The sequence below is a fragment of the Taudactylus pleione genome, unplaced genomic scaffold (assembly GCF_031769625.1).
Source record: "Taudactylus pleione unplaced genomic scaffold, aTauple2 ptg000380l, whole genome shotgun sequence".
Taxonomy (NCBI): domain Eukaryota; kingdom Metazoa; phylum Chordata; class Amphibia; order Anura; family Myobatrachidae; genus Taudactylus; species Taudactylus pleione.
The window spans coordinates 4,064,183-4,086,474 of NW_028284781.1; the positions used below are offsets into that span (position 1 = coordinate 4,064,183).

Here is a 22,292-nt window from a genome sequence, read left to right on the forward strand (position 1 = left end):
CTGATTTAAATAATATGTGGCATGCTTATATTCTGTGTGCGACTGCATCTGCATGGAAATACTACGTTACAGTGTCAGCGGCTGTATCTGCATGCAAAATGCTATGTTACAGTGTCATCGGCTGTATCTGCATGCAAATTGCTATGTTACAGTGTCATCGGCTGTATCTGCATGCAAATTGCTATGTTACAGTGTCATCGGCTGTATCTGCATGCAAATTGCTATGTTACAGTGTCATCGGCTGTATCTGCATGCAAATTGCTATGTTACAGTGTCATCGGCTGTATCTGCATGCAAATTGCTATGTTACAGTGTCAGCAGCTGTATCTGCATGCAAATTGCTATGTTACAGTGTCAGCAGCTGTATCTGCATGCAAAATGCTATGTTACAGTGTCAGCAGCTGTATCTGCATGCAAAATACTATGTTACAGTGTCAGCGGCTGTATCTACATGCAAATTGCTAAGTTACAGTGTTAGCGGCTGTGACAATATAACTTAACATTTTACATGCAGATACAGCAAAGGAATTCCTGTGAAGTAGCAGGTGAAGCATAGAGATGCCTGGTGTGAGTCACTTCTATACAATAAAAATGGCTTAAATGCTGGTATGAGTTTTGACGGAACAGCCATTACAGTGAATAAGTGTTAAATTCAGGTTACCTATATATTTACAAAAAAAATTTCTTTAATACAGAGCCAATGATAAAGGTACCATCTATTTTCTATATCATTCTAGCTTAGCATTGGATTCACCCCCACTCACTGCCCATTAAATTACATGGTAGATAGATTTGGGTCTCTCACTGGACGAGGATGCCTGGGATGCAATACGTACCGCCATATTGAAATGCTCTATTAGGTGGCTATCCGAGTTAATTCATATAAGGTTTTCACCAGGTGGTATTTGGTTCTAGAGCGTCTTCACCAGATATACCCTGCCACCTCTGACCTGTGTTGGAGACACTGTGGCCAAATTGGCACGTTCTTTCATATCTGTGGTTCTGCCCAAAAATTATACCATTGTAGAATTTGGTCTGTTCCCTTATATCTACTGTTGTAGCTCTCCCTTCCCTCTCTCTCCCACCAACCTGCTTCTTGATCATATATCTAAAAACACCAATAGACTTGTTCTTCATACTTCTTGAGCTGCTAAATATAAGATACCTGTACTGTAGCCTGTAATTGGAAGAAACCAGACACCCCATCCCGCCAGGAACTCCTACACAGGATCTGGTTTGTGTCTAAGGTGCATACGCACACGCAGGGAGGGTTTCTGAGTACCTATAAACCCCCCCTGCCCACCGCTCCATTGCCTCGCAGCTGAGCAATATATATATATATATTTTTTTTTTGTAAATAGAAAGAGTAGACGGAGTTCAGGTAACTGTGCCTGCTCTTACACTGGCAGGAGCAGGGCTGTCTGAATGTAGGGGGAGTTGCAGCGGCAGCTGCTCCCAGGCAGTAAGAATGGGCATTGCAAGAGCCTGAGCTGACGCCGGGTTACTCAGACTGACTATTCCCGGCGCTCTCTCCTGTGCCAGGGGTGAGGGTATTACATGTGGGGGGTGCCCAGTGGGGGAGGGGCTTCCGGGGGGGGGGTGAGGTTCTTTAATAAATGAAGCTGTACTTGTTTGCCTGCATTCATGTTTAAGTGAAAGGTGTGTGTGTGTCTATCTGTGTCAGAGTGTGTGTGTCTGGTTCCGTGTCTGTTTGCATGTCTGTGTCATGCCGAACTGTCCATTATCCAAATAAATATATATTATTTATTGTGGCTAGATTTTTTTTCTGTATTCAGTATTTGGAAACCCCCCTTTCAAAACCCTGCGTTTGCCACTGAGATGGAGTACATAACTAGTCTCCAGAACAATACAGTGGGAAAGTTTCACTCAGTGTGGTCCTCCTGGTATTCCTCTCAACAGATAACCCTCCCTGGCATTAGGTGGCATATGATATCTAATTGCATCTCTAGTCTCCTCCCACGGCTCGCTTACCCTCCCACCCCCTTTATTTTCCCCCTCTTTTTACCTCCATTTTCCCTGCACCCCAATATCCCCTCATATCTCAGCACACTTCTCCTTACCACCTATATTGCTATTTAAAATATTATTTACCCCACTTTCTTATTTGTAACTGAACCTTTTGCAAGTTGGATGCTCTCTTTTACTGTGTTTTCCTTTATTGTACAATACTGTAATGTGCATCAAAGTACTGATATAACTTTTTTTCTCTCATTTATATACTCATGTTTATAATAGGTTATTCTTTACTCGCTGTATGACTGCATAAGCATAATAAACAATTTTTTTTTTAAATAATTTATCCCATGAAAAAATTTTAAAAATAAAATAATTAAATTTTAGCCTTAAGACAGAAACAGTGTAGCTCTATAAATTAAATAACCTTAAAATTTAAATTTTTACATTAATTAACTTAAGTACATTCAAAACTTTCAGGACTGGAGATGATAATGTGAGGTGAGTGATGCATTAGCTTAATAAGGAAATGCAAATTCAATTAGTGATGTTTAACAGATTTATTGATAAATGTAAGAAACCCCATGTACATACACTGGGACGAATACTGAGCGCATTTCAGTATACAGCGCATGCACAGATGCAAATATACGCACTTTAGTGTATCGCTGTCCTATTCTGAGTCGACAAGTTCTGTCTGTCCGCGAAATGCGATAGCACGGAGCGGTTCTGTCTGGTGGGAGTGTCGTGGAAGCGTAACGAGTTCTGTGCTAATCTGAGTCATGCATATGGGGGAAGGGAAGCCTGTTTCTGATGGATCTCTTGCACCTAAGCTTTGAGCTAGTGCAAGTGCCAATATTAATGATGACGGTTGCGGCTGTGGATGTAAAACAGCTGGTGGAACGGCTTCAGGCTTAATGCTGCATGGATCCCCGAATTAGCATGAGGTCATAAATCAGTCTTCTTCTGCATCACGCAAGCACAGCTACTCTGAGCCCAACACAATCACCCACACTGTGAGAAACTTTTAATGTGACCTGTAAACCACAGTATAATCCAGAGAGACAGACTGACAGGTACTCACCTCTATGTAGGCAGTGTCATTGTTTGCATCCTTTATATGTGGAAACCAATCACGGGGAGGCTTGGACAGGTGTTTTGACTCTGTGACAAACCAAAGCAGCTTTGGCCAACCTTAAACAGATTAACATGGACATTTTTGTAAGCATAAATAGCAGCAAGTAAAAGGCGTACTGACTAATCATAGTGAATATGAGGGTAGGGCAATGTAGCTGTATAGTGAAACCGGAACAATAATATCTGCAAGAAACATTTTTAGAGGAAAAAACAAGAGAATGAAGACAAAAGAAAGAAGGAGCAGGAGTGTGACAGAAAAGGTGGAGTTTAATCGATCATATTATAATAAAAGCTGTAACATTTTGTTTTATAATCTTTCACCAAGGTTCCCAATATAACAACCCCAACTGTGGTGGACCAGCACAATATGAAGGAAGGAGGCAGCAGGGAAGCTGCCTCAGAACACGTACATGCTGGGGTGCCTGGATAACAACACAATTACAGTAAAGAACATCTGAGGTGTATAAACAAGATGCTATAGAGAACAATCTTGTAACACTTTATTTTATCTCAAAGCTAATAGATGTTCCTAGTCACATCATCATGATGGGTCCTCACCTTTAAATTGTGGTATCTCCCCAGTCGGACTCTTTGGCAGTCCTTTATGGCAGGCATCACTAGTCAAGGCCACGGTAACACCACAACTTCCTAACAAGAAGCCAATCTGCTGGCTTCCTGCATCCTGATTAAGGAGAGAACAGCCAACATTATGACACTGGAAGAAACATTAGTATGACGTACATTCGTACTTCACATACCTTAATAAAGGTATAGTATTCCCAACTGGGAAAAATACAGCTAACATTCTCTTTTTCTTCCTGTTTTGGTCATTATATCATCCTAAGGATGGTGATGTTTATCAAAACATTCGGCTCCTACACAATGTTACACTGTAGAAAACTACAATGACAAATTGGAGCGAGCGTCTCACTGCTGCAAGATGCATATTATTAAATAACCTTGCAGTTAGTCATCTCCTCAGCTGCAGGCTACAATGTCTATGAGGAGACTGAGACTTCTGTCAGCCCCGCAGCGCCCAACTGAGCTGGGAGGATTGAAAGTAAAGCTAATTCCACAGCTACGTGATGCAGAGCGACTTTATGAATATGTGGCATAAAAATAGATACACATACAGTACGCATCACTGACAAATCTACTTTTTCTAGCTCAGTTTAAATTGTGATTTTAGCACAAACATTCCATAAAGTAAGTCTGAGAAATAATCTAGATCTATAACTGCTCCTGCTCTAATGCACTAACAAATAAACATTATAGCTGAAAGAAATCTGTTCATAGAGGACACTATAAAAGTCTCAGAATATGGACGCTCACCCATATTCCGTTATCCTCTGGGCACCATATTCTGGAATATGCAGTCTAGTTATAGTGGCCGTATTACAGAGATAAAAAAGACAGAGATAAAAGTTCACTAACCAACAGGTATTAACAGAGGCGATAGAGTAAGATTTATCAGGTGTGCAAATCTATGGTTTTCAGCTGCAGAATGGTGCTTCTTGCAAAGCCAATATTTTCCTCTATACAGGGCACATAAGTTATTTATTCACATTTATAGACATTCTAGTAGACTCCCTTTTTCAATATACATTCAGCAGCTTAGTTCACAAGCTACATCAACTCTGTAATGTAACGCACTTCTTTATTAGGTTCCTCTTACCATATTAAAGTGGAAATTAGCTCACAGTTTTTAAAACATATATTATAATTTTCACATTATTCTTAATCATAATACAAGATTGGAGAAAAACCAGCATTTACATTTCCCTATAGCAATATGGTTTGGCAAATGTGACCCAGATCATCAGGCCTCCCAAATTGCGTAAGAAATTGTAGGATGTGCGAAAATATTGAGCCAACGCTTCATAGAGGTCTCTACTTAACAAGTCGGTACATTAAAAACAGCTTTACTGAACAATTTATTTCCACCAGAAGGCAGGAGACAAACCATGATTTTCAAACTAATTCATCTATATCAGACGTCAGTCAGCTTAGCACAGTGTTTCCAAAACTCGATCCTCAAGTCCCCCTTGAAGTTCAGGTTTTAAAGATGTTCATGGTTGAGCACAGGTGGTTAAATAAAAATGACTGCTGTACTAATTAAGTCACCTGTGCTCCAGTATGAGTATCTTTACAGCCAGGACATTGTTTGGGAAATATTGGCTTATATATTCAATGACAAATTGTTAGTAATTACAACTTCTATTTCCTACATGAGTTAAAGTGAGGTTTCTAATACAGGTTGAGTCTCCTATATCCAAAATGCTTAGGGTATTTTGGATATCGGAATATTCCGTAATTTGGAATATTTGCATACCATAATAAAATATCTTGGGAATGGGACCCAAATCTAAGCACAGAATGCATTTATGTTTTATATACACCTTATACACACACAGCCTACAGGTCATTTTACACAAAATATTCAATAATTTTGTGGCTCAAACAAATTTTTTGTACATACATGAAATGCGTTTATGTTTCACATACACCTTATACACAAAGCCTGAAGGTAATTTTTAGACCTTATTTTTAAAAATTTTGTGCCATAAGCAAAGTTTGTGTACATTGAACCATCAAAAAGCAAAGCTTCACTAGCTTAGTCATGCTAAACAAAATTCTGTATTTCGGAATATTTGGATATGGAGACTCAACCTGTACAGCATTATCTGTCCTCATAAGTAAGTGGTACATTTACTATCTATTCCAAGGGCCATCAGCATGTGAGTCAAATTATGTAATCATCATTAGTTATGGTGTACAGTGGTAACCTTTCACAAGACAATTTAGGAATAGAACATGTGTTACCTACGTATTAGATGGCATGTCAGTCAACTCCTCTGAACACGATTGCAAAATAATAAAAGTACTCCAAAATCTATTATCTATGTAGTAGAATAAGCTGTACTTAGAAGCATTCTACTTAAAATACTCAATGCCTGCTTATAAGATATGCACATAAAGGAATGGTAATAGGACAGACTTTGTGACTTAATATTATAGGCTACACTTTGTAAACCCTATTGGCAGCTAAAGGGTTAAAGCACCTCACCTTCCTTGTAAGTGGCACTTCAATGGGAACTGGAACAACTTCAGCTAATAGACAGCCATAAAACGCTACCATAAACGCAGCAGGGTCATTATTTGGAAAGACGAGGGCCACCTACAATATTTGAAAAAGAGTATAGAAAAACAATTTCAACCATTACATATATCTCAGGTGTAATATCATTTGGAAGAATTTGTGACATATGAATGTTCTGGGTAAGTATTATTTAATTTGTAATTCATATTTGCTGAATTGGATTTAAATTCTGTTACTATTTGGGGTACATCCCCCTCATATTTGGTTAGATATATCTGATATTATTAACGCACATGCACATTCTGCTCTTTGAAGTAAACATGCATCACCTGTTTTGATATCAACATATTCTAAGAATAATAATTTACTGGATCTTAGGCTTTATTTGTCAAACAAAAACGACCTTCAGTTAATAATGTTTTACGTTATGTTACCATGATCCACTTACTTATAGTCTCTTGTGTGTGTTTATAAAGTATAAACCATATACCAGATTCACCCTGAGATTTGCCAACCTATAAATGGGGGCCATTTGAAGACCACATCATCTGGAATGGCCTGTTCGGGGCGAATCTGGTGTTCTATGGAAGGTACATTGACTATTTAATTTTCATTTTGGATGGGACACAAGATTCTGCACAACATTTCAGAGATTTTAACACTAATGATATGAATTTACACTTCACTTCTAGTTTTAGTCACTTTTCTATTAACTTCCTTGATGTCAGTCTTTCTGTGGATGATACGAAAATTATCTCAATCTCTTATACAAAATCAGTTGATTGCAGCTCATATTTACATAATAGTGTCCATCATCGCCCATGGATAGACAATATTCCTAAAAGCCAAATGGGATGTATCAGGCGCAACTGTACATAAGATAAAAACTCTTAAAAAATTAGGGAACAATCTTCTAGAAAAAGGTTATCCGAAAACATTAATTGAGAAAGCGAAAACACATGCATGTCGTATAAAAGATAAAGAAAAAATAGAAACTCAAAATTCAGAACAAAATTTGAATAGAGATATTGAAAGAGATAAATTCAATCCCTCTATTATATTCATTTCACAATATAACAAATCTAGTAGAATAAAATCAATAGTTAATAGAAATGATAAACTTTTACATAATGATCCGATACTTTCTAAATACATTGAATTAAAACCTAAAATTGTTTTCAAGAAGAATCGTAACCTTAAAAGCTTTTTGGCTCCAACTGTGTATGTTGAAACAGAATATAAGAGTTGCACCTGGGAATTCCACTTGGCTTCCTAATAGACCATCAGGATGTTTCCAATGTAACTGTTCCAAATGCCTGACCCGTCACCATATTGGAAATAGGGTACAGAGCTTTGGATCAACACAAAATCAAACTGAATATACAATTCGAATAACTGTCAGTCGGACTATATAGTTTATCTTCTTTACTGTACTTGTCCAAGACAATACGTAGGTCGTACCACCAAGACTTTGAAAGAAAGACTCAGAAAACATCGAACAAATATCATGAAGGGTCTTGGTACACAGTGTCTCAAAACATTTTTGTGAACAATATAACTGTAATCCAAAAGACCTAATAGTCATAGGTATAGAAAGGATTGATGATACACTAAGAGGTGGAGATAGATACTGTATAAAAAGTTGTGTAAAGCAGAATCTCAATGGATTTTCAAGCTCCAGACTCTGTATCCAGATGGATTAAATGAAGCTCTGGAATTTGTAGAATAATGACCTTTTAAACAATCATGAGATTTATTAGTGCACGGACGGTTGTCGCCGTATACTGTCCGTATGTACTGTCCGGTCAATGGCAACACATGTTGCCCACTGTCCGTGCCTTCTAACATACACTTGTGGGTTCTCCCATGCCTCAAATTTCCATCAGTGCACTAGTTAGACTATTAATTCACCTGGATTAAGGCCAGGATGTCTTTACAACTAGCTCTTCTTCCTATTGCCTCTTTAATTTTCCCCTTATTAGCTTGTTGGTCTCTCCCTAATTTTTTATATATATTTTTTTCTATGTGTGTATAAAGCATATAGTAGAATATTTACCAACAACATGGGTGAATAAATAAAAACTTATAGGTATGCACTGAATATTACCGATATGTCATCCCCCTAAAAGAAGCATCGATGTCTGAGTAGCCCCAAATAAGCTGCCTAATATAAAACATACATAACTACATCTATGTACCTTTAAATGTGAAAAGTTCTTTTTTCATGTGCAGACAGCCACCAATTGAGATTAATGGATAAAAAGATCTTTTGTCTTTTATCACTATTATTACTATGAACCATGAAGTATTTTCTCTGTGATTGCTCATACGAGTAATATTTATATACCCTATATTATATATATATGTGAGGAATATATATACAGAGAGAGAGAGAGAGAGAGACAGAGAGTATTTTGAATGTCAGAAAAAGAATCTGTTGAGTGATAGTGTGTGAACAGACTAATTGAGTACATATGGATTCTAATGATTACTTAATTACTATGGACAACCCCCATGAAATGCCACTTGGATCACAGGCAAGGCGTTGAGCCTGAAAAGGTACGAAGTGTTTATCCAAACTAGTTGCTGCCTCGCTTGCCTTCACGTTGTCCAGACTGAGCTCAAGAGGCTTTCCTTCCCACCAAACACCCTGAATTGAGGTGTGAGATTCACTAAGATGCGGCGTATCTGCTGGTCCTGGCACAATGCATGCCCTAGTGCTAACCGCTACAGCACTTGGTCCCAATACTATAGCCAGCGGGACCCAGCGGTGAGAGTGAGCCGCAGGACATTTGAGGTCCGGTACGGATCCAACACAGAGAGCTGCCGCAGAGTACTACAACAACACAGGATCACTAACAAAGTCTTTTGGTGTTGGAAGGATTTTATTAAAGCAGCCGATGCTTGTGCTATGAAACTAAGAGTAAGGTAACTCTCGTATTTTATACATGGACAATAAGCAGTCCATTGACATTTTACATGATCCTCCGTTTCTCCTTATCCAGCCTCATTTACATATATCCAGCTGGACTTTTATTCACTACCATATATATGGTTCATATTTTTGTTGTATGTATGGTTAATGTGTCATTATTTTTATATGTTATTTCATTGTATGATCAGCAGCACTGATTCCATGTATATTCTAGACTGAACAAGGATATATTTTTGCAGTGACTAGTCAGTTGTTTTTACTGTGTAGCAAAATATCTTTATTGTTTCGATAAATTATTATACTGTGTCAATTGGCAGCTGTTTTTTCTTTTTTCTTGTGGAGTTGGCAATTTTTCTCCTTCATTAACTGCAGCAGGTTGTTTTAGTACATTGGTAGTTTCAGGCGCTGGAGATTTTTTTTTATTCACTGTGTTTATAAAGTATGTCTTATATTTCACTAGATTTATACTTCTGGATTCAAAATATGAGCAATTTGCAAGGCAGTAATTAAAAAGCTGCCTTTAGAAGGGTTTGCTTTTTTTTCTGAAGGAAATTAAAGGTTTAGTTGGTTTTTACTCCCACATTGGGTGGAAAAAAATAATTAAATAGTTACTCCGGATATATACCAGTAAGACCGAGTAGTGTTTAAATGCAAACTGTTTGTATGAATTCCATCTGTACTGTAAATCCTTGCTAAAATCCTGCCCTTTCAGAGAACAGAGCTGTGAAATTACTGTGTTAGAACATAATTATGCCTTTACAGTGCAGTGACATTTTGTTGTAAGTGTGGAAGAAGCAGAGTGGAGACACTTCTGTGTCATCTTTTTATTTATAGATTTGTTGTTTTTTTGGGGGGATCATCAATGAAAGCTTGTAAAACACATAAAACGTCTATTTTACTATGAAATAAGTGAGGCTGTCGTCACATACAATACAGAGTCCATGTAATTATGATTAATCAAATACAAGTTCATAGTGCCAATTAGTATCTGCATATGTCTGCTCATCTGCACGATTTTATTTGCAAAGAATTGGTGGAAATATACATTCATTATCCAGGTATCAGCGGTAAAGTACTTACCAAGTCTGGATATATTGCTTCCCAAAATTAAATGCCACTATACTGCAATTACAATAGACGTAGTGACAGTGGCATCACTAGGGGGGTGCGGCCCGCATCGGGTGTCACCCTTCAAGAGTGTGACACCAAAAAGAGCAACACACACACATGCGGGCCGCACGTCATCCACAGACCCGTCCGTTGCCCGCACACCCCCTGCCGACCCCAAATAGACTGGCCCTGCAGCCGCCGCTGCGGGTGAGTTAAGTCTCTCACTGCAGCGTGGCCGGCGTTCAGAGCCACACACAGGCACAGAGCATCTCTCTTTGCCTGTGTGTGGCTCTGGACGCTGGCCGCTGGCCGCGGTGACGTCATCAGGCACGCGGCACGCCGGCTGAAGGGGAAATATACCTTTCCATTCTGGGAAGGAGAAGAAGGAGGTGTGTGCCCGCCGCCCGGACAAGCCAGCCTGGACTTCGTAAAGGAAGGTAAGTAATACTGTACAGGGGTGGGGGCACAGCATAAGCAGCGTTACTGGGGCCACTGCATATTGGCACTACTGGGGATAGTGTATAGAGGGCACAGTATAAGGGTACTACTGGGGGCACAGCATAAGGGGCATTACTGTCTGGGGACACTGCATAAGGGGAGCTCCTGGGGGTAGTATATAAGGGGTGCTACTGGGGGTACTATATAAGGGGCATTGCATAAGGGGCGCTACTGGGGTACTGTATAAGGGGCACTGCATAAGGGACGCTACTGGGGCCACTGTGTAAGGGCACTAGTGGGGGCACAGTATATGGGGGTCTAATACAGGAGGCATTGCATGATGGGCTATAATACAGGGGGCATTGCATATTGGGCACAGCTGCAGGGTACATTGCATAAAGCGGCACTACTTAAGGGGGAACTGCTTAAATGGGCAGAGCTACAGGGGGCATTGCATAAGGGGCACTACTACTGGGGGCATTGTTTTAGGGGCACTACTATGGGCATTGGGTATAAGGGTCACTAATGTGGGAATTATGTAAAAAGGGCACTACTGTGTGTCGTAACATAAATAAGGGACACTAATTTATGGTGCAATGTGAATAAGGGGCACTATGTGCGGTGTAATGTGAATAAGATTGTGCTACTGTGCGTTGTAATTTGAATTGGGGATAGTATTGTATGAACATGCCATTTTCTTTCGAGATCACGCCACTTTTTTGCACCATGTGCCTTAGGCGCATGCTGTCCTTTTATTGATAAATTGCTGAGGATGGGGCGGTCGTTCCACCACGTCTCTAGGACCACTTTAAGCACTGCTACCCAGAATACCGGGCGTGGCATCATTACGCCCGCCGGATGCGCCCGGCATCCTGGGAGGAGCACAGTGTGAATGCTGGACAGGTAAGGGGGAAAAGTTTGCGGTGCTGCGCATCTTGGTCTCAATTTTTTTTTTTTGGGTGGAGGGGGGGTGTCACCATGCATTACAGCACCAGGTGACACCAACCCTAGTGACGCCTCTGCGTAGTGACCCTTAAGGAACCTAAAGATAGGTTTGTTTATTTATTTATAGATTACTAGTTATTTATATAGTGCACACATATTGCGCAGCACTTTACTGAGAATATTTGCCCATTCACATTAGCCCATGCCCCAGTGGAGCTTACACTCTATGTTCCCTACTACAAGCTGCTCAGATCAGCTTAATTGCATAACACAGGTGCTTGTAAAGGGCGGGGTTTACTCTGAACACAGAAAAAAAGGAGATTTGCCCCCCAGCACACTGCAGCAAGAACAATACTTAAATCCTACATGATAATAGCGATTCAGAGGTATTAGTTACATACATTTGCAAATATATGAATAAGCGCCAGGCCAATCGTCAAGGCTCCTCTATACTGGCGTCCCTAGCATTAAGGGGTTCACGTCCGAGAAGCAAGGCACCCCAAAAAAATTCCAACCAAGGACCATCCCCAGGGCATCACACGAAAAGGGAAAACGGTGATAGTGAAGTATAAAGAAAAGATGTGTAAGTATAAATCAATAAGTGTTAATGAAATGAGAAAGAATTAAAATTACATAAATAATATACAAACAAATAGAAAAGTGATAAAAGTATTCTATGTGAATTAAGTGGTGATGCCATGAGAAAGGCCCAGTCAGAACCCCCCCGGGGGCCCCACTCCCAAACGCTCACCCCAAAATAATTATTGCTACATAATAGTAGCACCCACTCTGGGTCATATAATTACAATTGATGTACTGCATGATAACAGTACATATAAAAGCTGAGAGCTAACTTACCTTGGAGATACCCCAAAAAAACTCCACATGGCACTATAAGCATCAGCACATCCTCCTAATGCTGACTGCCTTCATGCCTCTCCAAACTTGCAAAAGAAATGGTAGTTGCTCAGATCAGCTTAATTGCATAACACAGGTGCTTGTAAAGGGCGGGCTTTACACTGAACACAGAAAAAAAGGAGATTTGCCCCCCAGCACACTGCAGCAAAAACAATACTTAAATCCTACATGATAATAGTGATTCAGAGGTATTAGTTACATACATTTGCAAATATATGAATAAGCCCTTTACAAGCACCTGTGTTATGCAATTAAGAATTTTTTGGGGGTGCCTTGCTTCTCGGACGTGAACCCCTTAATGCTAGGGACGCCAGTATAGAGGAGCCTTGACGATTGGCCTGGCGCTTATTCATATATTTGCAAATGTATGTAACTAATACCTCTGAATCGCTATTATCATGTAGGATTTAAGTATTGTTTTTGCTGCAGTGTGCTGGGGGGCAAATCTCCTTTTTTTTTCCCTACTACAAGCTCACACACCTACGTACTAGTGGTCATTTTTGTTAGGATCCAATTAACCTACCAGTATATTTTAGGAGCGTGGGAGGAAACCAGATTATCTGTAGGAAACCCATTCAAGCATAGTGAGAATATATAAACTCCACACAGTTCGAACCCACGACCTGTGAGGCTGTAGTGCTAACTATTAAACCCTCTGTCCTGCCACACAGGGAAGTATTTTACAGAACAATTTTCATCTCTGCTAGTTGCTGCAACAACTGTGACAAAGTTAATATTACACAAGTTATAGTAATCACATGTTTTTGAGTAGTTATTTGTAGTCTATCACTTCCATTGTTCACATCTATCCTGTATACTAGTGCATATTAGCATAGCAACTTTCAGTAGAATAGAGGATACTTTTCATTTAACATGGCAACTCAGTGATTTACATACGTCTTTGTAATTTCCTAATCACAGGACATTTAATTCAGTCCGAAGCGTAGTACAGGACCATTTAAAGTGGACTTCTCTCCTACAAACAGCGGGTCCGGCCTTTGTCTTGGCTGGATGAATATGCATAAGAATGTAGTATCTTAATTCACTAGAATGCCTCCACAAGCACACTGTCTTACCCTATCTCCAGGCCTGACCATCGGCTCTTGCTTTGTTCCTAGCTTATGCAGTATATTGTAGGCAACTTTCATACTTCTGGTCCATAATTTACCTAGTTAAGAAAAAATACATATATATATTTTTAAAAGTCTGCTTACTAATACAGCATATTTACATGCGATAAAAGCATAGAGTCAAATTAAATCTTGCAAACATTGTGCAGATACTGTACACTATAACAAAGTACAACAATTCAAACATTTAAAATTGTATTAGAAAACTACATGTATACCTAACTTGGTATGCATGTGCTACAGAGTATAGTGGAAAAAATGTTGTAACACAGAGAACAGCAGGCTGCTGAATGGTGAGTAGTGCATGCAGCTTCTGTAAACACCTTCCCAGAAAATTATTAAAGCCATATAACAAGCATATTATTAAACACATACAGTATATTTAAACATTTACATTATGGAAATATAGAGGGGAAATAAAAGAAAATATATATAAATTACACAGTAAAAATATAAAATGTCTTAAGATTTCATATAGGGATGGAGTTTGTATGTTCTCCCGTACTTGTGATCCCTCCAGATGCTGGTAGTTTAACTGGCTTTTAACATAAGTGACCTTTGTGTGTGTACTGTATGTGTGGTAGGGAATATTGCTTGCAAGCTCCTCTGGGGGCAGGAATTGATGTAAATGAATAAATATTCTCCATACCATGCTGTGAAATATGTAATTGCTATGTAAATATCCATTAATAAAAATAAATCATACTATGAATTGCACCTTTGAATTTAGTTACGCACCGCTGGCCAGTATTAGAAACATTTCAGGGGCAACTGTAATTGAATTATCCTGAGCAAGATGTCAAGATAAAACACAGTATAAATAACATGTGTGTACGAATGCCTACACATATATTATGCGTGGGCTTTATCCATATTGTCTTTGCAGGATCTGTAGTTCAAGATCTTTTTACAGAAACAGTATATCTATTAATAAATGTGTTTTCCCATATTAATACAGTATGTGCCAACATGAATAGAAAATTACAGTTGTAAAGACACTGGATATATATATATATATATATATATATATATATATATATATATATATATATATATATAATATTTGTATCTGCAGCCTATGTACTGTATGAACAGACATAACTTTGCATAGTATGCGCCTTAACACCTTCGCCTTAGATTCTGATGTACAGTACACTGAATATGTCACTCATTATGTGCACAAACCTGCTCTATGTTTTGTTCTATACACGCTTCATCTGAGGACACAATCTTCACATTTTTCTATCTGCACTAACCGGGGAGCAATGGGAGAGGGAGCAGAATGGAAGATGAGCAGAGAGATCGTAGACTCCTCTGAAAATGAACCATAAAAGAGGGAACAGCTTTAAATGGCGGGGGAGACACCGTTGGCATCTGCGACTGCTAATATATGGGAAGCCGTGCAATATATATAGATTTTTTTCTGTTTTTAAAGTAGTTCTTCACCCTTCACACAGTGGAGGCATCAATTTTTTTTTTTGTTTTGTTTTTTTAGGTACCAGTGACATCTCTTCAGTCTGATGAATATTCGTTGAACCCACAAAAATGGAAGCCCGCACCATGATTATGTCACAAGTCTTTAAATAAAGTTAGAGTGTCTTCGTACATTTCAGAAATACCAAACATTATATACCTAATCCTCTCCCATTTACATATCTGACCTCATCTCCCTTCACACTCCTGCCTGCCCACTTCACTCCACAAATGCATGCCACCTCTCCTGCCAACTGATTACTTCCTCCCACTCCTGCCTGCAGAATGCCCATGCTGCTCCCTACCACTGAAATTCTCTCCCTATCAGATACTTCGACTCTACCTCTCTCTACAAACCTTTAAAAGGGCACTCAAAGCCCTTTTTCATCAAAGCCATCCCGCACTCATCCTAGCCCACTGCTCTTTGCTCACTGTCTACCCATCTGTGTCACCCCGTCTGTATGTCCCTCCCCTTTTTATTGTAAACTTTTATGAGCAGAGCCCTCTTTCCTCATGTGCTTCTCCTTTCCCTTACTTACACTATCTTATACTCCCTACAACAGCGCCAGGGGCATATTTATAATAGGAGCAGGATGTGCGGTGCACGCGGGCCTCTGAGTCCACACCCTGCACCCTTATTATACTTACCACTCCATAGTCCCACGTCGGCGCTGGTGTCAGCACTGTAAAAAACTCACACACGGGGGGCCCTCTTGAAAAGCCCCTGAACGGCGCCTAACCTTTGGTTGCTGCCGCCTTGCTGCTTATTTGAGTGTTATGATCGCGGATGCAGCAATATTGGTAAACCATGTCCTTGTCCTGCATTGTTTTGTATTGTAAGTCACTGAGTTCTTGTTTTGCTAATCTCCGGAACCCTTATTATTATTATTATCCTTTATTTATATGGCGCCACAAGGGTTCCGCAGCGCCTTACGATGTACATAAACAAATGAGCACACAAGAAAACAGTTGTTAACAGTACAAACAATGCAGGACAGGTACATGATTAATACATTGCTGCATAACACTTAGATAAGCAGCATGGTGTCAGCAACCAAGGCTGTGGTACTGTTGTATATTAAAGTATAATCAAGTGAAGGAGAAGCACATGAGGGAAGAGGGTCCTGCTCGTGAGAGCTTACATTCTAAGGGGAGGTGGCAGACAGACCCTTAAAAGATAATAATAAATACAAGTATGAACATCAGTTACAAATGAACGGACAATGATAACAGAAATAATACACTTCTGCACAGATCAAAAACTTGCAATTTTTCTTCTCTTTAATGTTAGAAATATAGAAGAAGAAAAATCAATGCAAAATACAGAATGGAGATATTTCTGTTCATTTCACGCTGTAAGGAAAATGCAGTCTGCATTTAGATGAAATCCACTGACAGGTCAAAGCAATAAATAACTCCTGAAAGCAACATGAAGTTTCTGAAATTAGACTCAATGAGCGGACATAATTTCAGACTAGAAATATAAATGGACATAGATTTGAGAAAGCAGATTCTTTGCAGGAAGTGATTATGTGGAGGTCTTCTCGTGTCATGTTACAGCACAATGTAATAAGAGTGCATTTGTTGTGTGTGCAACAGAGATAGTCACAGCACAGAACACAGGAGCAGTGGAAAGGGGAGGTCTCTAAAATATGCAACAGCCTCTCTTGGCGCTTCTGGTCCTGTGAGACTATTAGCGCTGTCCTCTTTTTTTTGAGTCTTTTTCTGCCGAAAATGCGTCTAAGTCGCAATGTGACTAGGCTGCACCAGGAGACACTGCTGATTCATTTGATATGTGACACTTGTATAACTGCCTGCAAATGAGTCTCTCAATCAGCACGCAAAGCACTATGATGCAGCGGCCGCAGCTTTTTTCTATGCAAAGTTCTGTTTACGTACTCATTTTGCACACAGATATGAAAGGGTCACATATTAAATTAATCAGCTCAGTCTGCTGGTGTGTCCTAGTCACATACAGATGTGTCCTGCTACATCTTTGCTGTGTACGCAGCAAATTGCGCCATGTATGGCACGAGGTGTGTGACCACGCCGCCATAGGAATGCATGGTGGGATCGCAGTGCGCACTATAGTGTAGCATATGCTGCTGCAGGTAATCACATGGCGCGATGCGTGTGCACGTTTGTAGCGCGATCTGCAAAGATGCAGCGGGACATATCTGTAGCATTGCTACTTAGACACATTTTCAGCATAAAAAAAAAAGACACCTGACGCTAGCAGAGTTGCACGGGACCTGGCAAGTTGCACTACATGGCGCTTTGAGGCTAGATGAGCAAGGACACATCTGTACAGGGGTGCCGAGAGGGGGAAAGCGGGTACCAAGCACCTGGGCCTGGACTCGTTGGGGGGCCCGGGTCCGAAGCCGCCACCCCCCCTCTTACCTCTCAGAAGACCAGCACACGCTGGGCTGGGCTGTAGTGAGAGACTGATTGCTGCTGCTGAGCGTGAAGGGGGGGGGGGGGGGGGAGCGATTGCACTGACCCCCCCCTGGATTTTTGCCAAGATGACGGACTCACAAATGTTTTGGGTTTATTTCCGAAATGGGCGTGGTCACATCTCCCATGATTAGACCACGTCCCCTTCTGCCGGCTCTCTATTCCCCTGCATCTGTATGGGGGTGTCATTCAATATATCCCTGCCAGTGGGAGGTGAGAAAAGCCCTCAGCACAGAAGTAATACTGAAAATCTTAGACAATCAACACATACTGTATCATTTTATAAATTGACTTCTCATTTTCAGTGCATTCATTTTTCTTCAACATTAAAAGGGAGATTCAATTAAGTGCCATATCCACTTTTTTGTATCCATGGGATCGGTATGCATTACCACAGGCCGCATGGGGTGCCTAACCCTAACCTCCCCCCTAGTGCCTAACCCTAACCCCCCCTACCTGTAGCCTAATGCCTAACCCTAAATCCCCCCGGGAGCCCTGACACCTAACCTTCCCTCCCCGTGGCTCTCCGCGGCCGCCGCCCGGCTTACCTTTGTCTGGCATGCCGGGCGTCGGGCTCCCCCCTAAGTGCTTAAACCTAACCCCCCCCCGTCCCCGCAGCATAAACCTAAGTCTCCAGGGGGGGTGCCTAACCTTCACCTTCACCTCCCCCAGGGGGTGCCTAACCCCCCCTTCCCGTAGCCTAATCCTAACCCTCCTGGTCCTAAGTCCCCCTGGGAGCCCTGACACCTAATCCAGTCCAGGTTTTAAGGATAAGGATATAATTAGTACCTCATTATAAGTCAATTTGATTTAACCATCTGGACTCAAGCATTGATTATCCTTAAAACCTGGACTGTAATGGCGGAGTTTGGGAACATCTGCACTAAGCAAATTAATCTCAGTTGGTATGTCTGAGGGAGAACTTTTCCTGTGACACATTCTGTCTATATACATCTGCTTTATATTATATGGATTTTGAATTGGGATCTTATATTTATATTATTAAAGCTTTGGAATTCTCTACATACCATGAATTATGTTACTAGTATTTACTGACACACTACATGTAAACTTTTCAACTTCACTAACCAAATAACTAGGGGGTCAATCCTATTGTCCGCAAAGGGTGCAAGTTGTCCTTGCCTCAGCATTAAAACGCAGACCATGGCACGACATCTCACACCACTCCCGGCCCAATGAGAGTCTGAAATCGCACAATTTTGCTTACAGCCTTTGTATGAGTCTGTCTGAAATAAAGTGCACCTGCGGCTAATTGGATTGACCCTTAAATTGTAAAAGCAATGTATTTCAATGTGACCAAGACATATTTTACTTACAAAAATTTAGATTTTGGCCATACCAGAGCGCTCAGAGGGACAGAGCAGGTACTAATGTCCCAAGCCTAAGCTTGTCTGGTGGTTCCGACAAGGTCCTGGGCCAGCTGTGCAGGGGAAGAATGACCCCTCCTCAACATCCCCAGTGACAAATATTGTAGTAGTTATGATTTATTTAAAAAAAAAATTACTGGGTGTGGCCATGTCCCAGGATTGGTCCACACCTCTCTCATCGCTCTCTATGGCCCTGTGGTTATTTAGAAATGCATTATATTTTTGCGTATACATGTTTGTAAATGGTTTTAAATTAAATTACATTTAAACAAAGAGCAATTAAATGGAAGTAACATCCCTTGGCACCAAATGCCCATTTTTTCTTCTATTTTAATTACTACCCGTTTTTCTCTTAAAAATTTAAACTCATGATTTTAGGAAAAACTGTGCTAATAATACAGCGAGAGAACACAGGTTACAGATTAGTCATGCAGCAGCCAGATTAAAAAAAACCTGAAATGTCTGAGACAAAATTAATCTGCTTTTAAGTTTCTTTACTGTCAGATGGCAAGGCATTCATTGGGTTGTCAGACTTGAAAACTAGATCTGCCTACAGGTTGAGTCTCCCATATCCAAATATTCCGAAATACGGTATATTCCGAAATACAGAATATTTTTAGTATGACTGAGAAAGTGAAGCCTTTGCTTTTTGATGGTTCAATGTACACAAACTTTGTCTAAAGCACAAATTATTTCAAATATTGTATAACATTGCCTTCAGGCTGTGTGTATAAGGTGTATATGAAACATAAATGAATTTCATGTATGTACACAAACTTTTTTTGATGCACAAAATTATTACAAATATAATAGAAAATGACCTGCAGGCTGTGTGTATAAGGTGTATATAACACATAAATGCATTCTGTTCTTAGAATAGGGTCCCATTCCCAATATATTTCATTATTTTATGCAAATAATCCAAAATACGGAATATTCCGATATCCAAAATCACCCTGGTCCCAAGCATTTTGGATATGGGAGACTCAACCTGTATATACTTACATGTGTAAACATTGAGGTCGGGCTTATTAACACTCACTTCTAGGTTCATTTCCCAAAGATCTACAATGGCGGCACACTAAACATTCTACCCCAAAAAAATGCTATTAATTAAAATAACATATATAATTCATTTACATAGTTGTTTTATTTTGCAAAAAAAATCATAATCAAAGTTTATTGTTTTAGATTTAGATTAATTATTTAAATGGTAATTAGAAATTACAACACTAGAAAAATAAATAATAGAAAAAGAGAGAAGAGATGAGGAGCCTTCATATAAGTGCTTTGACAGAATGTTCCAAATCAACAAACCAGTCTTATGGTGCATACACACGGTCAGATTTTTCCTTCAGATATGAACGATAACGATTTAAAAATCGTTCAGTCGTTCATATCTGAAGGAAAATAGTTCATATCTGACATGCCTGAACGATGGACGATCAACGATGCGCGATCCCGATGGTCAGATAACGATTTCTGACATCTGATGTGTTTGCAGTCAGACTTGGACGATTCCATTCATTTTAATGCAGTCAAAAATCGTTCAAATCGTTCAAAACTTTGGTAAAATCGTTCAAATCGTTTAATCGTTCATCTGACAAATCTGACCGTGTGTATGCTCCATTACACCCTAGAGGCACCAGGATCAGTGATTGTCTGTGCGAGTGTGTTGTGCTCATGGTTAGTAATTTAAATGGAACAGACACGTTAGACTTGCACCATATTACTGTGTCTTTACAGATTATATAATGCATTTTTATTGTCCAAAATAGATATGATCCATAAATATACTAGCTGCAATTTATAATCAATACAGAAGAGTTACATTTGTCTACACCAGTGGTTCCCAAACTTTTTTGAATCACGGCGCCCTAGAGTATCAGAATTTTTTCCATGGCACCTCTGGGTCAAAAGTTTCTTATTGAGAAATTCAGCAAAAATTAAATGAAGTAAATTGTGTTTATGTGTCACCCTTAGGTTCAGTTATTAGCAGGGATGTGCAGGTTCGGTTCCCAGAGAACCGAACCCACACGAATTTTGCAGATACCTGTCATCGGCGTAGCTGAGCAGGGGTGCTGTGCTGCTGTCTGTCAAGGGGCTTCATGAGTATTGCAATGAAAACTTTTTTTTTTTTTTTCCGTTATTGGGTTACAAAAAGTTTTTTTTTTTAATCTTAAACATAGCAGAAATGTTATCCTAACAGCTTATAAAGTTATATGCTCTAAAAAACTAAAGCCTATATTTATTTACAAACCTATATAGAGTAGACGTCCTAAATTCTAAAACTGTTCTATTCAAAAACATAAACAAAAGCAAAGATTATAAGTCTAGTGTGTTATTAGAACAAGCGGGACAGAGCATTAAATGCAACATTTCATTTTAAGGTTTAAGTTTTAGGTTGTGTCTGGAGATCATTTAGAAAACAGAAAAAGAGCTCCACCACAAGCGGCAGATGACTAAACTCACACACAAAGGTTTAATAGAAATAGATACAACACCAGATCAGATGTTTACCCTGGAGGATCTGTCTGATTCATCATGGTGCCCCCAAGACCAAGATTGTGCAAATTCCACCAAAAGAGAAACTGACACCACGGCCAAACATAAGTCACCTTCTGGATGTGAATTGTCTCATTTGCATGGGGAAAACACAACCCTCAGATGAAATGGATCTCAGCCAGTGGACAACATTGAAATCACCATTAAAAAGTCACAATGGTAGACTACAGTGTGGAGAATCTTTCTTCACAGTCAGGAGAGGCCTCAGAGAACATGAAAAAAGATGCTTTAGGTGCTGAACTTCAAGGGATTTCTCCATCATGTTCTGCAGTGTGGAAAGGTTTCATTCACATGTTTTCTATAAAGCAGTTCAAAGTTACAGCCTTCAAAGTGTCTGGCTATAACACCCACCTTTGCCAGGAATTACCAAAGATTATTACAAGCAAAGGATTCACCTGTCTGGAATCTGTCTGGGAATTCATGGATCGTATTTGGCCTAAATGCACTAAGACATCCAGTGATTTTGTCACTGTGTTCTGTAGCCGACTTTATTCCTACCTGAATCGCAAACTGAAATACGGAATAGTAAGCACAGACAACATAGAGGCTTTTGTTATTCTGCTGCCTGCATGCCAACCAATACCTCCCGGACTACACCCACTGGGGAGACCAGGTCTTGATAATGACCATCCCCATCTTCTTCCAAACCATCCATCCTGGACTTCCAGTCCAAAAAGGCTGAGCAGGGTAAAGTAAGAGGAGCTAGATGTCCCAGATGACATTTT

General features: G+C 39.9%; 1 protein-coding gene across 3 annotated transcripts in view; it reads right to left on the reverse strand.

The window, feature by feature from the left end:
• DIP2C (DIP2 acetate--CoA ligase C (putative)) overlaps nt 1–22,292 on the reverse strand; it is a 530,217-nt gene that overhangs the window by 221,273 nt on the left and 286,652 nt on the right. For all 3 annotated transcript variants that reach the window (XM_088445439.1, XM_088445438.1, XM_088445440.1), the window contains 4 exons: nt 13,634–13,725; nt 6,179–6,289; nt 3,670–3,793; nt 3,059–3,168 (listed from right to left, as the gene is read on the reverse strand). In XM_088445439.1, the coding sequence (XP_088301565.1) occupies nt 3,059–3,168; nt 3,670–3,793; nt 6,179–6,289; nt 13,634–13,725 (437 nt within the window). The remainder of the gene's footprint in view (nt 1–3,058; nt 3,169–3,669; nt 3,794–6,178; nt 6,290–13,633; nt 13,726–22,292) is intronic.